Here is a 19,714-nt window from a genome sequence, read left to right as displayed (position 1 = left end):
TTTGTAAACAGAGCCAGAGAGAACATGTAGACAATTACAACTGCCTGTGCATTGGAACTGCATAGACTGGAACAAAGAGGTCCATTTGAGTGGATATCAGTATATTCAAGCTTTTAATTATTGTAATAATTTATCTTTAGGAGTTTTTCCTCCCGTTTTTCTTGGTTTATATTTACCAACCTTGTTTTAAAATATGAATTCTTCTACACATAGCTTTTTATAAATGTAGGTGTTAATGCTGGTGTATTTGCATGTTCCAACTTCCAGGGCACATGGATGGGTAAGCAGCTTTGAGAGTTGGAATGAGAGAAAGCCTTCATTCCCTGGTGGACGCCTGGATTTGACCATGGTCTTTATATCAGACACTCCTTAGCGCCTCGACCTGACTGTTGACATCCCTGCCCATCCAGTGCCCAAAGCTTATTTCCCTTGCACAATAAGATTACTCCTGGGTCGTTGGGTTTTAGACTCTTTAGGTTGAAGAGGAAATATAACTCTGGTTATACAAGGTGAAAATATTCATACATTCTGCACTGTAACCCCACACACTCAGATTAAAGACACATAAGACGGCATTCCCTCATTATCATTTGGGATTGTGACGGATTTTGTGCAGCTCGTAATGAACCCCCCCGCCCTCAGCGCTCTGCTGGACCAGGCATGACCTCTGGGCTGGTTACTGAACCTGGTTGGTGCTCTGGCCTCAGCTGTACTGCCTTCTCCACTGGAGAGCTGTTATTACATGGCGTAGGCTCCACCATGCATCGCCACATCAGACTCTACGGCCCTGCTCCAGCTCCAACTCCAGCACGCTTCCCTCCCGCTAAAACCTGTAATTGAACTTTCGGCGCGGCGCAGGAAGCGTTTGTGAGTGATTATATGCAATATGTTTTTCCAAATTAGGCCTTTAATTAGGTCCACAGCTTGTTTTTCCACTTCAGCTGTGCTGGCTCTTTTTAAAAGGCGGCAGGCTCCGTTAAGAATAGCGAGGCGAGAGTTACGGTAGTTTTCATAAGAAAACACTGATAACAGAGTCTGTATCACAGAAGCGTCCCAGGAGAGAGAGGGGAACAACTCATTCACCCACACACATTCGTCCACTGTTTCATACCAGTCAACATCACTCTAATCACACAAACACAAACAGATGCACTCAGATGTTTCTGCCACAAAATTCACAGACATACAATTATCAGCTTTCTTTAAGTCTATTTTTTGTTTTACCCACACTGCACAGAAGCCTATCCACCGTGCAGATTAAACTCACATTTAACCCTTGAAGTCTACATTAAATAATTCACCTTTTGCTTGATGATTGTGAGGTTGACGAAGGAGAAGAAGTATGAAGTTATTAGTGTTATTTTTCCATTCACACTCCCACTTTCAAATAATTAAACATCACTGGTTCCCATTACTAGGCTGAAGTAACAGAAGTGTGTCAAATCCGATCTTTCCAAATAAGATTTAAGTTACTTTCATGTGTAGTCCTAGATTGAATACGTATGCAACATTTATATTAACGTTTAGAATGAATCTCATGTTTGCCTGTGCATTTTATATATGGTGATTTTCCACCGCTACTCGACTCTGCACGGCTCAGCTCGCTTAAAGCTTGGCGCTTTTCCACTAGCACAGCTCTTCTGGAAAATGGAGGGGAATCGAGGGAATCTAAAGGGAATCGTGGGCATTGACAACCACAACAACGGCGGTGGTAAATTTAGGCATGGTTTACTTTTTATGTATTCGCGTGTTGTTGTTTTTTTTTGGACTGAACACAGCTCTACGACCCAGTTCTCACAGATCAGTTTTCCTTGCTGCACGTTCAGTTTCGCTGTCAATTTTTGTCGGTCATTGGCCCGAGGAGCATTTAAAGGTCTTCAAATCACCCCAAGGTAAAGTTACAAGCTGCCGTTGTGAGTCCAATAAAAATAAATGTAAAAGGTGAGTTTGGATTAAAATAGAGAGGAAGAAATCTGTAAACAGACAAAATACTCTGCTTTCTGCTCACAGGTGTATAGCTTTATCCTCTAAATATGTGTGTTTTTAGCCTCAGTTCGCTGAAGAATTTGCTGTGGAGTGCTAAACCTGGTGTTCCTGTTAGCGCCAGCTGTGCTTCGAAACAGTGTACACCATTTTATTTGGCTTATTTTCTCATTTTTCTGTTCCTTCAGCATCAGTTGCTGAATTTCTCTCTCTTAGAAACAGATTTTTATTGTTGACACTTGTGTCGGTGTGCACAGTCGGGCTGTGTTTAGCTAAATTCACTCGACTTTGTGCCCACAGATATAAGGCTTAGTGTAGCCTGCTGTATACCGCAATAACATTTTAAGATGGTGTGATAGTAAGATTGTCAAAATAATACACTCAATGTTAGAAAAGGGGTTTATACCTGAATATAAATAGATTTGTGTTAGATATATTGTGCAGTACCTGGGTGTGGAATCTGTTATTTAACAACCTACAATGCACTGCACAGGGTGTTGGGAGCCATATGGGATGAAGCCACATAAATGTGCATTAGTGCCATTTCTGGGACAGATTTGTTCACATTACAGAGAGATACAGGTCAATTTAATTTGTGAATGAGAACTGCCAAATCCAGTCTGAGCAAAAAAAACATCTAGACTGATTAATGAGGCTTGTAATGTGAACATAAATAAACATATGAATATAATGGGCCTATAACCTAATAAAGTAAACAATGTACATTTGCAATCTAAAAGTGTTTTTTTAATAAATATTTAAATTTACAGTTTTTGGTAAGTTGAATATGAATCTATATATTAATGTAGTTAAGTAGCAGAAACAGCTTTAATTAACAACAGTGCACCTAAATATGACTTAACTAGAAAAAAGGATTTAAACTTAAAGAATCCTTTTGTTAATGGCACACTTTTTCATGCTATTTGTTGTCCACATGCTTCTTGAACACTTGATGTTTTAACCTGTGCTCGTCGGCAGTCAGCCAGGTCAGGTAGCGGTTGTGGATGTGCGAGGACTGGGAGCAGAGGCCCTGTGGCCAGGAGCACGCTTCAGTCAGGTAGAACACTGCCTCCAATCAATCAGATCACTTTCTCCAGTGACACAAGCTCCATGCCACACATCATTGACCTGATAAATAATGCCGACTGACAGGGCTAGGGCCCGGTGGACGTGTGTGTCGGAGGGAGGGGGGCCCTCACCTCCTGTCTGACTGCCAGCTGAGACCTCCATCCTCCAAACAGCTTCATTTTTTTCACTCTTCTAACAGTCCACACAAAACAAATTGTGCGACCATAACTCGGTTAGCTGGCGGGGCATTCGAATCACAGTCGCCATGGACGTCTGGACACCCCCCTCCTTATCCTGCATTGTCACAAATGAGATCATGTGCCCAGAGCCCCTGCAGCACCCTGGGACTTCCTTCCTATTTCTGCTCGCATGAGAATGTCCAAATAACGCGCTGCTATTTATTTGGCGTGCGTTAAGGCAACAGTAAACAGAATGCAGCACGAGTTTATGTTTTTGCTGGGTCATTTCCCGGATAATAGTGTGAACTATCAGGGCCTGCAGAGGAGTAAACAGAGAGTAAATAAATACAGAAGGAGGGAGAGGGTCCTTGCTAGATGAGTGTCTGTGTGAATAGGAAGTTTGGGTGGTGGATTTGCAGCCAGCTGAAATCTCTGTGGTTTGGAGGAGTCTTCTTGTCTAAGAGCTGTGGTCATTGTCATAGGCTTAAGAGAAATTACAAGAGGGAACATCTCTATTCTGCTTCACTAAATCCTGGTCTAATTTGGAATTACACACAATATCAAATGTTAAATGCTTGTTCAGACTTGCAGAATTGGAATGTAGTAAACAGATATACTCTTAGTACATTGGTACTTTCAGTTCTTTTTGAAATTTTCAGCTTGTTATTTGTGTCTCATGGGTTTCTGTTAGCATTTCTTGTCAAAACATAATGTTGTGCTCATCAGCGCCATGATTTCAAATGAAAGCAGCCAAACCTCACCAGAAAGACCTTCCCTCGGCCTGTTTTAACGAGTCATGTTAAAGTAAATATTAGCTCTCTATGATTTAATTACACGTTTGAATTTATTATCATTATTTTTAACCTATTTTCTCCAGAACGTAATCATCACTAATTCCCCCATTATCTAGGACTTCCCAGTCAACTGCCAACGAGCTGGGATATGTGAAGCTTTGCTGCTAACAACATGCCTCTGGACACCTGAAAGTGTTTGAAAATGTAGACAGTTTATGGGCGGGGTCAGGGCAGTTTATCCCAGTGAATGCTATTGGCTAATGTCTTTTGTTTTTGTGATGTCCCGCCTCACACACTGTATATGGCCCGCCTACTGGGAGAAGCCTTTATGGGTCACAGAGCTGCCGTTTTCCCCAGTATAGAGAGCCATAGATAAACAGAGTAGGGATAAAGCGTGATCAGATTATAGTAATATGTGATGTGGAAAGTATATATTTGATGCAAGAATGTGTTAGAAAAGACTTTGTCCACGGCCTTGGAGCCATATTTCGGAAATGAATTAGGACAATTGAGTCGTCTCCTATTTTCCATTTTTCCGATTTCAAAACGAAATTCAAACTCTTCCATATGCGGACCACATACAGTTCATGAGGCGGGCAGTCACATCACCAGGAGACATCAGCCAATAGCATTCGCTGAGAGAAACAGCCCTGACCCCACCCCCCAAACCCTCCCATGTGAAAACTTTAAAATTGAGAGGGTAAAAACCATTCGAGAATGAAATAAAGACAGTTTGAGAGTGAGACTATGATCAGTGCTCACAAAGTTCCTCTCTCTGTGCTCGCAAAGTGGGCTATTTACACGCATGTAATGTTAAACATACAGGTTTATATTTTCCACCTGGTGTTTTTGTGCCCTCTACTTTTGACATTGATGTGATGCCATAGTTTTTCTATTTGGAAAGTGACCTTGTATGTAGTAGCTCACTGTAACGGCATCACTCTGAGTACGCTTGTGTGTGTGTGTTATCTGTTTGTGAGTGCAGGTGTGTGAGTTCTTGCTATGAAAGCTTCATCCATCAGTCACCTGTGGTCTTGCAGACCCTGACAGCCCAGGGGCTCGGCTTCCTTCGGCGGCAGCAGCCTGATGGATGGACCCTGCTGGGACAGGGCATGGCGTGATTAACAAGAGCACTGACCCCCAGCTCCAAATTTCATGCATCTCTCATAGATCTGAGGCTCTGTCCTGACACACACACACACACACACACACACACACTCTGATGATGTTCTGGAAAGAAGTGTGTGCCATGTTCTCTTGTCATTTGATAAAACAAGTGCAATATTTTCCAACTTGAATTGAATCAGTGCAGTTTAACCTCCTAAGGAAAAAAACTGCAAAAAAAGAAAAAGCATCCACATTTTTAATAATTTGGAACATAGTAAAAAGTCAGTAAATAATTGTCGTTAACTAAAACAGCTTGGTGTTCAGTAACACTGCTAAGTGCAGAGTTGTACAGTATAAAGCTCAGTGTTTGTGTTCACTGAGGTCCTGTAGACCTGAGCAGTAGCGAAAGTGCTCCAGCCTGTCAGAGAAATACATGATCTGAAGTAGCTGTGAAATACATTAGCGTCCCAGCAGAAGAGAAACGGCTGCCTCATTACCTTACAATGTAATGCAATCCTCCTCCGTATCAATTGGGTGCTTTGGCTTACGATGAACTGCACTTCACTCATCTCCATCATTAGCTCTACCTGGCCACATTCTCTTCACACATGTGGCACCACTTATATTAAGGGACTTGCAAAGTCTGACTCAAGGTTAATGTTAGAAACTCTTAATATAGGAGCCATGATTAATGGAGAGGTCTCGACTAAGGGCATAGATCAAATAAACCACGCCAAACGTATCTGCTCAAGTATATACAACTTTAAATTTGAGGTGGCGAAAGACTGGACTGATTGGCATTTTGGTGTAGAGTGTGTGTGTGTGTGTGTGTATGAGAGAGCGAGAGAGTGTATTTATGAAGCTCCCCCCAGCAGGCCATGACAGGGTTCTCTCCTCACTAGAGCTGTCACAGCACTGGGTCAGTTTGTCAGCAGCAACACCCAGCGGGGCCTGCTCCTTTTCAAGCATAGCATTCCTCTTTAATCATTACTGGGGCCATGACTCCTTTATTATTAATGTTGTCACCCATCAACCCAAGTCCGAGCAGCCACGGCGACCTTGGGCTCTGTACAACACTGGGAAGGATGAGGAGGGGCTTTTGAAGAGGAAGAGATGGTATATCCCTCTGTAATAGCAATGTAAAATGCATGTGATTTCTGAGATCAAACTTCGCTTTGAGTTTCTTTAATGCAAGTGTCTTGACTCTGCCAGGCTCTGATTAGGTACTGGGTACATTGGTTTGACAAAGATGGATCAGCATTGTCGTATATAACTTTTTTGATATCTGCTGTGAATGTTCACTAACAAAATATCCCCCGTCCAAAACTGCAGTCGACAGCAAAGAACAGTAACCAGGCAGCCTGCATTACTTATTATACCTGCTAATGTTGTTTTTGTAGCTGAGTTGTGAAGAGTTTCTAATGCACCAGGATGCTCGAAGTGGTCCCACTTGCCCTCTCCTGATTTTACAGAGGGCTTTAATTCAGATCACTCAAGGCTTGGTTTGAAACTGAAGATACCAGCATTGGTAATACCCCTAGTAATCATGACCCTACCATCACTGCTTTGATCATGCATTGTGCTGAGTCCACTTTTACATTAGCATTGCACATTACATTGTACCCTGCAGATATGAAGTCTCTGTTTTTTAAGGGTTGTTGTTCTTTGATTGAACAAACATCTTTTAAATATATTTTTTTGTGTGTGAGCCTTTCAAGAAAAAGAACAGAGGCTGTGGACTTCTGATAGTAATGTCAGAGAGGGGAAATTGATATAAACTTTCCCAGGGGCCCGGCTTCCTCCTACGGTCCAAAAACACACATTGAAAGGTGGATTGGAGACTCAAAAGTGTCTGTAGGTGTGAGTGTGTGTCGCCCTGTCAAGGACTGGCGCCCCCTACAGGGTCCATCACAGCCTTGCGCCCAGTGATTGCGGGTAGGCTCCGGACTCACCGCAACCCTGAACTGGATAAGCGGTAACAGACAATGAATGAATGAATTTAAAAACTGATTTCAGACTTGTGTTTTTAAAAAAAAAACAAAAAAAAAACTCCATGTAGTCTCATGCGGAAACTACTTTCCAAGCCTCAGCTTTCCCTGTGTAATAAACCCACTCACAGCTAACACAAGCAAACTAACTTGCTTATTTACAAAGAATAAACATGTGTCATTGCTCATCACGGAGTCAGCGTATGAACACATGACTCATATGTTTTACATTAACATTTTTTATATCTGACACAATGCGGTACACAGAGTTTACTTGCGCATCCTCACACTCAGTGTGGCGTGTCCAAACTGTGGTGTTTTTTTTCCCTTAGTGAGAACGCCATGGTGACTAAATATAACATCCTAGTATGAGATATGTGCTATGCTGTGTGCTTGTAGCCGTTCATTTTGGCACACGATATCTTATATCACAACCTCTATTCTGCTGCAGCCTCTTCCCTTACAGAATTAAAGGGCTGATATTGATTACCTTATACTGTATCTCAGACTGATGGTGTTTACGCCCATGTTGTATTGGCTGTGTTGTCAGCAGAATGATTTCCTATCTCTTCCACAACCCTCAATGACTCACGCTTCTGTTTTGTCTCTCTTTCAGAAGTTTGGATACGTTTTAGATCTTCCACAGCTAGCCAGAGGAATGCAGACACACAGTCTGTGAATCAAAAATCAGACTTGCATAATCCAGGAGAAAGATTTTAGGGGGTTCAGAGCGCAGACATGACAGTGTGAGATGACTGGACTGGCTTTTATTCTTATCTACACATTTTCAGTGAGAAATTCCTCATCTTTATCACTCAAGTGGCATGAACATCATGGATGAAATGGATTTAGCTCTGATGCTGTTAAAGAAACGTTCCTGTGTTTTCCAGTCTTTCTCTCTCTCTGTGTTAGATCTTTTGCATGCATTTGATTACCTCCAATGCAGCTTTAAAAAAGAACAGAAGACTCATTAACACCTACCTTTTACTACTTAAATTTAGGTTTGCAGCGTGTTCCTGCTCAATGACACTATTGTCTAAGGTTTTCATTATCATTGGTTTGAATCCCATTTAAACCACATTTGGAAAAAGGTACAGACTGTTGACAGTCATCATGGCTGCTATAGTTCAAACAATATTGGCCAACCGATATACACCTCAGACCCTACTTTTCCAGTTTCTTTTCTAAGTACAGTGTAATTACTGTCTTTGGCGACTAGATATACGCTATAGATGCTGGAGGACGAGATTAAGTTGAAAAAATATGGTAGCATTCCTGCGATCTTTCATCATCCTACTTTTAGAGCTTCAAGTCCACACACCAGGGTAAGCCTATTGACTTTATTTTGTAAAGGCAGTGTAACTGACTTCTCTCTCTGGATGGGATGAGTCTGTGCAAGGGGTGCTGAAGTTGCCACACACGCTGCTTCAGATCCACTCCCCACTCTGTGCTATTAAAGGTTTAAGTCTAATTGCGAGCCAGTGTGCTGTTTTCCTGAAGTTGCAAGCCTGGCTTTTAGTGCAGTGTGAGAGTGCGAGGCTTGAGTGAGGGAGTGGGAATCCATTGTGTGCAAGAGCGCCTGAGTAAAAGCCTGGCGAGTGTGTATTGATGGGATTACTAACACTCCGGGAGCTGTGGAGGCCCAGAGAAAAGAGAGAGTGAGGAGTAAATGATTTAAAAGGCAAAGTGTAAAGTAATGAAAGGGAGTGGTCTGGTGTACCGTGGTGAAAAACACTTCCTCAGAGCTGCGTATCATGCTGTTAATCCTCGGAGCTTATATCTACATTAACACTCGCACATCGCCGCTAAACACTTCTGGCAGCTTTCGGGCCTACGTTGCCTCGGCAGAGATACACTTGTCTGCGGCGCTGTCAGTCTGGGATCTCAGGAGTGCTTGACGTTGGGTGTATGTGTGTGAGCTGGCAGCACTTTAGAGTGAGCTCTGTGAGAGAGGCTATGAAAGCAGACCACAGAGCAGGAGAGCTGGAGGGCACAGAAATAAAGCCAGCGAAAGTGCCCAGCGCCTCCCTTATCTGGTGAGTTAGCTGGCATGGACACTTCAAAGAGGATCCTCTCTCCAGCAAAGGCCACTGGCAGCTGATAATCACTGGCTCTGTCCACTGAGCTCCCCTCCTGCTCTCTCTCCTCTGCTACTGTTGTTACTGTTGCTGTATCAGTAACTAACAGACATTTTAAACTGTGGCAGAACAATTCAGTGTGATTTAATTCTGCATTTGGTGCGGTATGAAATGTCAGATCTCACCATGATTCAGCATTGTGAATAATAATGCACTGATTACACAAATGCAACTTGAGAAACTGTTGTCACAGTAGTGGAATATAAACAATGAAAACAATACACCAACAATATTTTCCATTTTCAAATCAATGGCAAAAATAAATAAATATTCATAAAAAACTCAGGGACATTGTTTTTTTGGGGTTTTTTAAGTAAATAAAGAAATGCAGTAGCAAAGCAGAGTTTATGTTGAAAAAAATGTGCAGATTAATAAATATAATAAAATAATAATCAATCCGAACATTGCAGAATCAATGCCTTTTAAAAGCCAACTTAATAGTGATTTACTCGTCACCAATGTGTTTACTTGCACATTACTGGTTAATAACATGTTAATGTTAATACGTCTTCCTGGCCTTCTACCATTCCTAGTTTCTGAAGCTCAGATACACACATGCCTCGTGTTGCTGTGACTCTGTGACAGTTGTCCTCTTAAACGTTCCTTTTCACCTTGTGGGAATCACATGATTCTCGGGTTCATGGACGTTCATTCATTTAAGATCGTTTCCTTGCATTATTAAAGTAATAAATACCTCTAGATGAAGCAGTGCTTTTCAAAACAAAAACACATCTCCTTTTTGGGTTAGATTTGAGCAAATTAAGCAAATGTGATTCATCGTGATTAACTCCATCAGATAATGTGATTAATAGCAGTGGGCTATTTTATTTATTTTGGCATATTTCCTTTTAGAGCCTTTTTCTAATAAGTAAAAATGAATGTTTGTGCATGTTTTATTTTATAAATCAGGGAAGTTTTTCATTTTGACATTAGTATGTGTAGCTGAATGGAGTTCCTCCAGGCTGGATCACTCTAAGCACATGCTTTTTCGGGCTTTTTCCTCTCTGACAGTTCCTGATTTACACCCTGTGGGTTTTCCACCAGCCGGCCAGTTGTTTTCAGAAGCAAGTGACCATTAACAGAGCTGAAATGTGCATTTCCAGTCATAAATACTCGTTAGGCCGAGCTCACTTATGGCCCCTTAATAAAACTTAATTGAATTAATCCCACCTCATCTGATCCTGCTGCTCATGGAGATGTGTTTGTGGTGCTGTAGCATGCTCTGGTAGCCCAGAGACCAGGCGACCAGCCTGTTGTGTGTGTGAAGAAAGTTAGCCCATCGGGCGTGAGGTTTGGCCGTTAAGGTGAACACACGCTAACTTAAATCTTCAAGGAAATCACAGTGGTGTGAGATAAGCAGGCCCACGTTTGCCAACAGCTGGGAGAGGACTAATCCATGTGGATTTTGCCATGATGAAAAACACAGCACATTTTTTTCCCACTCCTTTTTTTCCATTTTTTTAAAGCCGTTTGAACATCATGTCCTCATATCTCAGTAGCTGAAGATTTCCAAGTGAAGAATTAAAATGGGAGCAACACGGACATCTGGAGGGAGGGAAGGGCCACGTGATACTGCCCTGGACGTTGGCCACTCTGAGTCCTGTCTCTCCGAGTGGAAGGCCTCAGCCCATGGCAGCCATTTATTATTTAATCGGGCAAGGTCTGGAGCTGAGGGGTGTGAAGAATGAGGAATGCAGGCTGCAGTAGGCTGTCACTGGCTCTGATGAAGACGTCTCCCCCGGTGAAGAGGATGAACTCCTGACCCGCTCTTCCCCCCTCTGCTGGTGTCACTCTGCCGCCACGCTCCCTCACTTTAGCACAGAGGGCGAGCGAGAGATCACTGACCCACTCCCATGTGCTCTCTGTCACTCACTGTGGAGAACTGCACTGTCCCCTGTTATAGCTGTCCATTTTTACCAAGTTTTTCAATGGTAAATCCCACATAGGACCACCACAGGGCAGGTATTGTTTGGGTGGTTGGTTATTGTCAGCCCTGCTGTGAGACTGATGTGGTGGGTTGCGTGCTAGTTTGTGTTTCCCTGGAGTGAGAATAGTCTACTACTCTAAAATATTAAATGAACAATGCGTGTCTAAAGGAGGAGGTGGTTTTAATATGGTGTGCAGTTTCTATTTGGTATCAATGAAGTCCCATCTGTTTGTGTAAATCATTATAATTCTGACACCCTGTAGGTCATGCTGATATGTGTAAAAATGACAGCCTGAATTTGTTCATTTATACTTTGTAAAAAAAAATACGTACCTGAGACAAAACAGATATAAAAGGTTTTATTCGCTGTATTAATGTGAATGTTTACACCGAACCATCACTGGAGTAGGAACACAAACCTTGTATAGAAGCCATAAAACTGCTACTTACAATTAATTTGAAGTTGAAGTTGGGTTTTTATCATTTTTTTTCTTTTTTTTTCCCTTTTTTTAAATTAATTTATTATTTTTTTAAAGGCTAAAGAGACATAACACTGTTTGCAGTCTGTTACATATGGAGTTCTTCTTCATCAACTACATTTTAATCATAAGCAACGTTTTTGTGAATTAGAGGAGAGTTTTGTGAATTGTTGCATGTTAGAAGCTAACTGCCTCAGTCTTCCGCACTGGCTTAGATCTGTCCATGCATGCACAACTGCTGGCCTGTTTTCTGTAAACATACTCTCAGATTAAATCCCACCTAAGCCCCACACTAATGTTCAGATATACAAACATGTACTTTCCACTCTGTGTGCATGCAAGTAGTACACTTAGGTGTACTTTCTGAAGGCTGTGTTACAGTTTACTACAGAGCAAGTCTCATCCTGTGGCACAGATTGTTTTAAAAGGCTTATAGAAGGTCTGTTTAAAATGAAAGCTGTTGATATAGGAAATGTTTCGAAATCTACCGTTTACTTGTCAATAAAACTATAAAAACGGCCTGTTAGAATTGACTGTTTTTGTGATGTCACAGAAACCTAAAGCTGTTTAGCTTGCTTGTACTGAATTGTAAGAAATGTGTAAGAACTGCTTTTTCAACATAAACAAACCAATCAGAACAAAGGAAAAGTAGGAAAACTAGTTATTTAAGGAGTAAAGCGAGTTGAAAATCCATATGATTACTTTAGTTCATAAATCGGAACAAATAATATATAGACTGAATAAACCTTGAGTAAATGTTTGCTGAAAGGTATTAAAAAATTTGTGTTGTTGACATCACTGGTGAATTCTTTAATTTACACACTTTCATTTACATTACATTCATATGCACAGCTTTGCTGGTATAGACAGCTATTTGTGTGGTCAGGGCCCTGCTGTAGCCTGAGGGTTATTGCTTTGATGGGTCTGTGTTGGCGTGAGTTGGGGTTTCACTCTTTAAGGAGTCAGTGGCAGGCAGACACGGGACACGCTGCTCTTTATGAAGTGGTGTAAGGTTATCTGCAGTGTGCGAGAGTGGTTAGTGTGGTGTTCTACAGCAGATAGCGGCAGGCTCCTATAGCCTCTATCAGCAGTGTGCTGCCGGCCGCCTGCGCTCCTCTCTCGCCTGTGTGTTACAGCCATAGTCTGTGTGTGATTACAACCTGTCAGAAGTTGCCAGTGTCCCTGAGTCTGCGCAGGACAGAGAGCCACTGGCCCACAGATCAAAGGCCTCCCTGATAACCCAGCTGTATTTCACAGAGCTTGAACCTGTGTGTACAGAGACCCCTCCGAAAGTCTAGTATCTTACAATTTCTAGAACACAAGGGCTCTTTTTTTTTTATTATTATTCTGTTATTATTACATTTCTGTTATATTTCCAGTTATGGATAACATATTTTGTTATCCATGTTGTTACATAAACAATGTGACATACACTGTGTCATTATGTAATACAAGGTAATAAAATTAATTATATTATATAGATAATTAGTGTGAACTACCACTTCAGGTTCTGATATAGAATATGTCAGACAATACCAGTAATTACTCGATATTTAGATTTGAACATTATCTTGTGCTTCATGTGAGTGACTGCTGTCTCTAACCATCTCTCTCTCTCTCTCTCTCTCTCTCTTACTGATAGGCACATTCGACCGCAGTGTGACCTTGCTGGAGGTGTGTGGCAGCTGGCCTGAGAGTTTCGGCCTGCGTCATATGTCCTCTGTGGACACCACAGAGGAGGGCCTAAGGGAGAGGCTGGCCGAAGCCATGTCCGAGTCTCCAAGCAGAGACATTGTAGGCTCTGGAACAGGTGATTTACACATCTTATGTCACTACACTGGACTGGATTTAGAGTTCTCACTGCTACATTAGTCACATGGCTGTATATATGGGTGCAAATGTCTGTTTTACAGTTCTTTTAAAAATGATTTCATTAAAATCATTATATTTCAATTCCTTCAATACGATTTTTAATTTCTTTTTAATAAATTAAACTTTTTTTATGTTTGAATTGCATGGTAGGTATAGTAACCAGGTGCAGCAGGTAGTGTCGCTGTAGTTGTTGTGAATAGAAAAGGAAATGTAATCATGTTACATCACAGGAAAGAAGCCAAATTAATGGGTTTCACGAGCCTTTATATCAAGCTACTCTGAATGTATTAGTGTGCATCCTGTTCTTTTAAAGTGTGCTTAAGTTAAGAATATATTTGGGCAGTTCCCCTTTAAAAGGCATCAGTGCATTTTTACTCACTGGTTACTTAAATTCCATTAAGAGGTTTGTTTGGTTTCTTCTTGTTTTTCCTTGAGCTCATTAAAAAGTGAAAGCGTTGCTCTGTTTATAACACTTCACAAGAAATATGGATCATGCTGCAGATTTAGCTTGGCCATTAGTGCTCCACAGTTGCTGTGGAAAGGCGTTAATGAGGGCGAGTGTTGTAAATGGCGTGACAGCCTTTCAGTCAAAGGGCTGTGGGCTGAGCTCTGCTGCTTGATTCACTGCACTTGTGCTCCTCTGTTAAAGACCTGCCATCATGTGTCAGCTCAATTATGCCACTCGCCTGATTGCCCATCACTTCAGTTAGTTTTACTGATTTGTAGCCCTTTGAGCTGCACAACAAGCCAAACTGTGTTCGAAGATAAAACAGTAAACCCTATTTTGTTTCATTTACTCAGATAAATGATAGCTCTGACCAACAACTGGTTTTGGCTCCTTGTTTCTCTGCCTTTGTAAGTTAGAAAAATAGTGACATTCCTTTGAGAGGCAAGGTCCCGGCATATTAAAGTGATTTCTTCTACAGATCGGCTTGGGAATGGCACATTTCAAAGGTTTTATAATAATGAATTAGGTTGTTCACATTGAGAGAGGGAGCGAAAGGAGGAGGGGGGAAATTGCCACTCTGGGCAATCCAAATGTTTAACTCATTTAGGAAGCTGCAGCTTTCTGGTCCTCCCCCTTGCTGAACAAGAGTCCCTTTGATTTCTGAGAGAAGATGGAGGTTGGATCCTGGACGGCGCTGCTTGGAGCAGCGAGGTCACAAGGCCCTAATGCGTTTAGCATCGACTGGCCCTCTCTCGTAGCGCGTCTATTAGGCACTAATTTGATTTGTACCTATTCATTTGCAGTCCCTGCAGCAGCACCGAGTTGGCCCTCCCCGTAATTGGTTCTGTCTCTATTTTTGCATCATTAGATTAAGTCAGACTCCCGGACACTTGTAGTCTGCGCTTGTCCGTCCATTTATACAGCCTAATGTAACACAAAATTCATTACTGATCACATTACACTCAACTTTTGGCCCTCCAGCAAGGCGGATGAACGTATAGTTAACCCTTTCCTGCAGTGGTAAGCCCAGAGTACTGCTCAGTGTGACTGCAGAGTGAAGCGCCAAATTAGCCACTTGGGGACTGGAGACATACTGCTGGAGCCTCTGATGAGATATGACTATCATTTGTATCAGCCTGGGTCTGCGTCTTTAGCCAGACACTGCGACTGCAGCTGAAAACCAGCCAGAGCACAAATCTAATCATATAGTCTTGGACTGCCACAGAGGGTTGAGAAGAGTAAATACTGATATTCCTCCACTTATCATAGCCATTATCCGAGAAATGTACGACGGGGACATGCTCAGACTCATGGTGGGTTTGGGAATGGTCAGGTCCCTTTCGGAGCTCTGAAGAGCATGTGTGCTGGTAGGTGAGTTAGTGAGCCTGTGCATATCATGCCTGAGCAGCTCTCTTTGTAGCAGCAGGTTCAGTGAGAGAGTCACCTTGAAAAGCAAAGGCAGATGGTTCCGCACTTAACATCTCACGCACATGCACAGACCCTTTCCTCCAGAGAAGATTCCACTGCCTTGCTGTCATGGGACAAGATATATTCCTTGCCTTCTGTCCATTCCTCTCTAACTAATTCTCCATCTTTGTCTCCATCATGCCCTCTCTCTTCCTACCGGTCCCACTTGACCGTCACATGTAGCATGGCTTTGTGGTGATTAGAGGACCGGCCACTGTCTTGAGATTCAGTCTTTGATGTTTTATGTAACATTTGTCCAAAAACACACATTGGTAGGTGGATTGGCGTCTCAAAGGTTGAGCACACCCTACAGTGTCTGTTCCTGCCTTGCGTCCAGTGATTCTGGGTAGGCTCCGGCCCCACCGCGACCATGAATTGGATAAGTGGTTACAGATAATGAATGATTAAAGGTGTGTGAAAAACCTACTCCATAAAATATAATAGTGGAGTTATTAGGTGTTGTAATTGTAGGTTGTTGTATCTTATGCTAACTATGCACTGGACTTTCAGTATCAGTTTAATTAGTGACTGCCACTTCCACATTCTCATTGCAAACTCATCAAATATAGCTGCTTAGTCAGGAGGTCCCTGCGTTAGGAATCTATGCGGTGGGTCCGTGTTATATTTGGACATGGAAGGTACACAGCAAATTCACCAATGTTAAATCAACACTATTAGTGTTAAATTAACACTGTTAGTGTAATAACTTAACACTCTCGGTGTTAAGTTAACACTTATAGTGTTGATTAACGCTGGAGAATTTGCTGTGTAGGGACGCAAATTACATGGTGGTAGATTGTGACTTGTTTAATAATCAGCCTCATATGAATATAATTAAATACAAATATACAAAAAAGTGTTTTCTTGCACATTAATTATAGCACTTGCAATGTTTACTGGTTATTTACAGTGTTTACATCAGTATTTGCTTGAGCAAAGATTAAAGACTTAATAATACTGATATTGTTAAACACCAACTCCAGCAAGACCTGATTCTATTCCGACTTTGGAAATTTGTCTGCTACACTGAAATCGTTTGAGAAGGCGTTTGGTGTATGGCCAGCATTAGATTTGGCCATGGGTCTGTATTATAGTGGGTAATTTAATGGCGTGATATAATGCCTGATGTAATGCCATGCAGGGCCCACCTTCCTCAGCGCATTCATCCAGGACAACTGAACAGCTGAATTTTAGAACAGTCTTAACTATCCCTAGTGTAGAGCCAGATAACACATAAACCGCATGGATTCACCAGTGGAAAAACTATTGCTTAACTAACTGTTAAGCACAAATAATTGTATAAAAACATTGGTTTAATTCTTGTTTTCAAAACCAGCAACAGATTAGTTTTTCACTCTCACTTGGTACCGAGTATCACAGTAAATCAATTAACCGTGACTGGATACAGGCATAAGCGACACTCTCACCTGAACCCCAACATCGTAATGGCTTCAAGGCTCCAAGCAGGTGACAGGCAGCTTTCCTAGACCCAGACTCCAGAAATGCAGTCATCCTGAAATTAGATTTCACCCCGCGACATAATGTTGCAAATTGGATTTTGCTTATTGGTGCTAACCCAACATAAATTCTATTTAAGCAGAGGAAGAGGAAAGGACTGGAGCAGTCTCGGTGCCATGAGTTTCAGTGCCCCACCAATGCCACCACAGCCAGTGTGCACTGAGGCCAGACCCAGGGATTATGGTTCTGTCATTTCTCATTATGCCTGCCACCCCCAAAAGCACATTTATATCTATTTCTCCCTTAAGCCTACTGCACTGAATGAGCCTAAGAGCACAGACTTAAATCCTCTTCACTGCCAGGCTGATAATCTGACACACTGAGGTGCAAGTCCCAGTAAAGCTTACACGTCATGTTTATTCAGCTGTATATATTGTGTATTTGGAATGGTCTTTTCCAAGTATGACGACATTACGTCCTGGTTAGACAAGCTTTACAAACATGTATGTGGAAGAAACAATGAGTGAGATTGGGCCAGGAGAAGATGAGATTATATGAATGATATGACACCATCAACCTGAAGACCACTACTAAAGAAAGTTGAAGACCAGATTGACAAGAGGGAACATTAGAATTAAAGCAGTTTTCACTATTAACTTTTGACACCAAGCACAACCAGAATAACAACAGTCAGAATAGTCCAGGCTCAGGCTATGGCCTTTTCTGTGTGGATGTGAAAGTAGGATTTAAAAAAGAGGGATATAATAGTAATGCCTTTGGGCTTTGAGAAATAACTTGTTTCCTTGTCAGAGGAAACACCCAAGTGAAGTCTCTGCTTTCACATGGAGACCAGATAACCAAATTATTGTAGCCATATTACGAGAAGAAATATTTTATTGAATAGACAGTTATTTTTGGAGGAGTTAAAGGTAAAAGTCGAAGAGGACAGCCAGCAAAACGATGGATGGCTACAATGTGAGATATCATGAACAAGCCATTAAGAAGCTTAAAGGCCTGACAGAAGACAAGATATTCTGGAAAACACCAGTCATATGATAAGGAGTCTCGATGAATGAAATTCAACCTGTTACAGTGACCCTTATGGCACTTTTCCACTGCACGGTACCTACTTGACTCTGCTCAGATCTGCTCTGCTTCATTTGCTTTTCCATTAGGCAGATTTGGAACCTGCAACCTGGAGCCGGGTACTATTTTTTAATTCCCTGCACCTTTATGGTTTCAAGTAAGTGGAGGAGGGACTAAACTGTGATGTGTAAACCTTGCTGATTGGTCAGAGAGGCGGAATGCAGACCTCCAGCACAAACTAAGAATCTGTATAATCTCCAAGCTACAGTGCAGACAACAACAGCAACCCTTAAAACAACACAGTGTTCTGTTGAAGAAGTTCAACACACGACTGAGAGGTGGATGGTGCAACAAGCAACAAAAAAAAGCTCTATTGATTTCTCTGGACTGATGTGTAGAGCCTTGTTCAGTCCCAATAACCAACAATAACATACACATACACAAGGCCTATAGAAGCCGCTGCTTTTGTTGTAGACTCCCAAGTTCGCTATTCCTGTTAGAGACAGTGTTTTGCAATGTGTGCTGGCTTCATGTCAGGAGTGAGTGGTGCTAATGGAAACTCAATGAGGAGCTACATCCCAAGAAGCATGTAGAACTGAGCTGAGCTGAGTCAAATAAGTACCATGAAGTGGAATAGCACCAATACTGTCTTATTTGGTTCAAATGGATATTTGGCAATATTCTGTAAAATTTGTCCGGTCTCAGACCTAAAGAAGAAAGCATTTGTTGGCGATTCATGTGTAGAACCACCAGGCAGTAGATTTTCCCGCTGCTACATTAAGGTGCCATGAGAAGCTATGTTTAGACAGTTTCACTGGATGAACGTGATTTGTCAGTAGATGGCAGTGTGAAAGTTAAAGGGAGCTACAGCTCTGTCCTTGTCCTCTGAACTAACTGTGTGTGTTCATTTAACACTTATTAGAGCCGATGGCTTTTTGTGCACTTGACAGAGAGCCCACACTGGTGTACCAGGCCACGCCACAATGGCTGCTTTGTGAAGAGGATGTTAGCGACAGCTCTCAAGTACTCTCTCTCTTTCTCTCTTATTCCCAGAACATCTCTAAGCATTCAGTTTGGCCTTTAGGGCAGTTCTCCACTGCCCACACACATACACACTCCCACACACATACACACTCCCACACACACACATACACAAAGACTCTCAAGTAGACACGCATGGAGACACGTTGATGAACACAAACACCCATGCATACACTGAGAGTCCGTCACACATGCATACACACACTTAGACAGGCTCTCAAACAGTCATGCTTGGAGGCTAACGGAAAAACACATGCTTTATCCACACACACACACACACACAAAGTGACCACCACTGGGCCGACTGGGCTGTGACCCGTTGAACTTGTAGTGATTAGAGGTTTTTGTCACGAAACTGGGAACAGTACACTCATAGCCCACAGTCACACACTCGCCTGTGCCTCTCAACGTCTCTAACAAACAGCCAGACACACTTCACTGCCAAAAATCAGTGTTTTCATTCCGCCTTCCCAGTGACTGCTAACGGTTTCGGGACAGGCTGTTTGTTTTCCAGCCCCTCTTTAGTCATCAAGATGTCCATCACTCAGCACCCTGGCTTTCATTCACCGGCCTGTCACAATGTTACAATTATTCATAAAATTGTCAGATCCTGTTCAAAATGGCTTTATGATTGACTTAATTACTCAAGCAGAGGTTTGTTATTGAAGCGCGGCTTTGC

The 19,714-nt window shown here is 42.1% G+C and overlaps 1 protein-coding gene across 7 annotated transcripts in view; it reads left to right on the top strand.

Moving 5' to 3' along the window:
- The window catches only part of bcas3 (BCAS3 microtubule associated cell migration factor), a 253,815-nt gene that overhangs the window by 216,430 nt on the left and 17,671 nt on the right, over positions 1-19,714 (top strand). For all 7 annotated transcript variants that reach the window (XM_066664491.1, XM_066664500.1, XM_066664482.1 and 4 more), the window contains one exon: positions 13,306-13,473. In XM_066664491.1, coding sequence (XP_066520588.1) covers positions 13,306-13,473 — 168 coding nt within the window. The remainder of the gene's footprint in view (positions 1-13,305; positions 13,474-19,714) is intronic.

This window comes from Hoplias malabaricus, chromosome 1, assembly GCF_029633855.1.
Source record: "Hoplias malabaricus isolate fHopMal1 chromosome 1, fHopMal1.hap1, whole genome shotgun sequence".
Classification (NCBI taxonomy): domain Eukaryota; kingdom Metazoa; phylum Chordata; class Actinopteri; order Characiformes; family Erythrinidae; genus Hoplias; species Hoplias malabaricus.
This window is presented reverse-complemented; position numbering and strand designations above follow the sequence as displayed.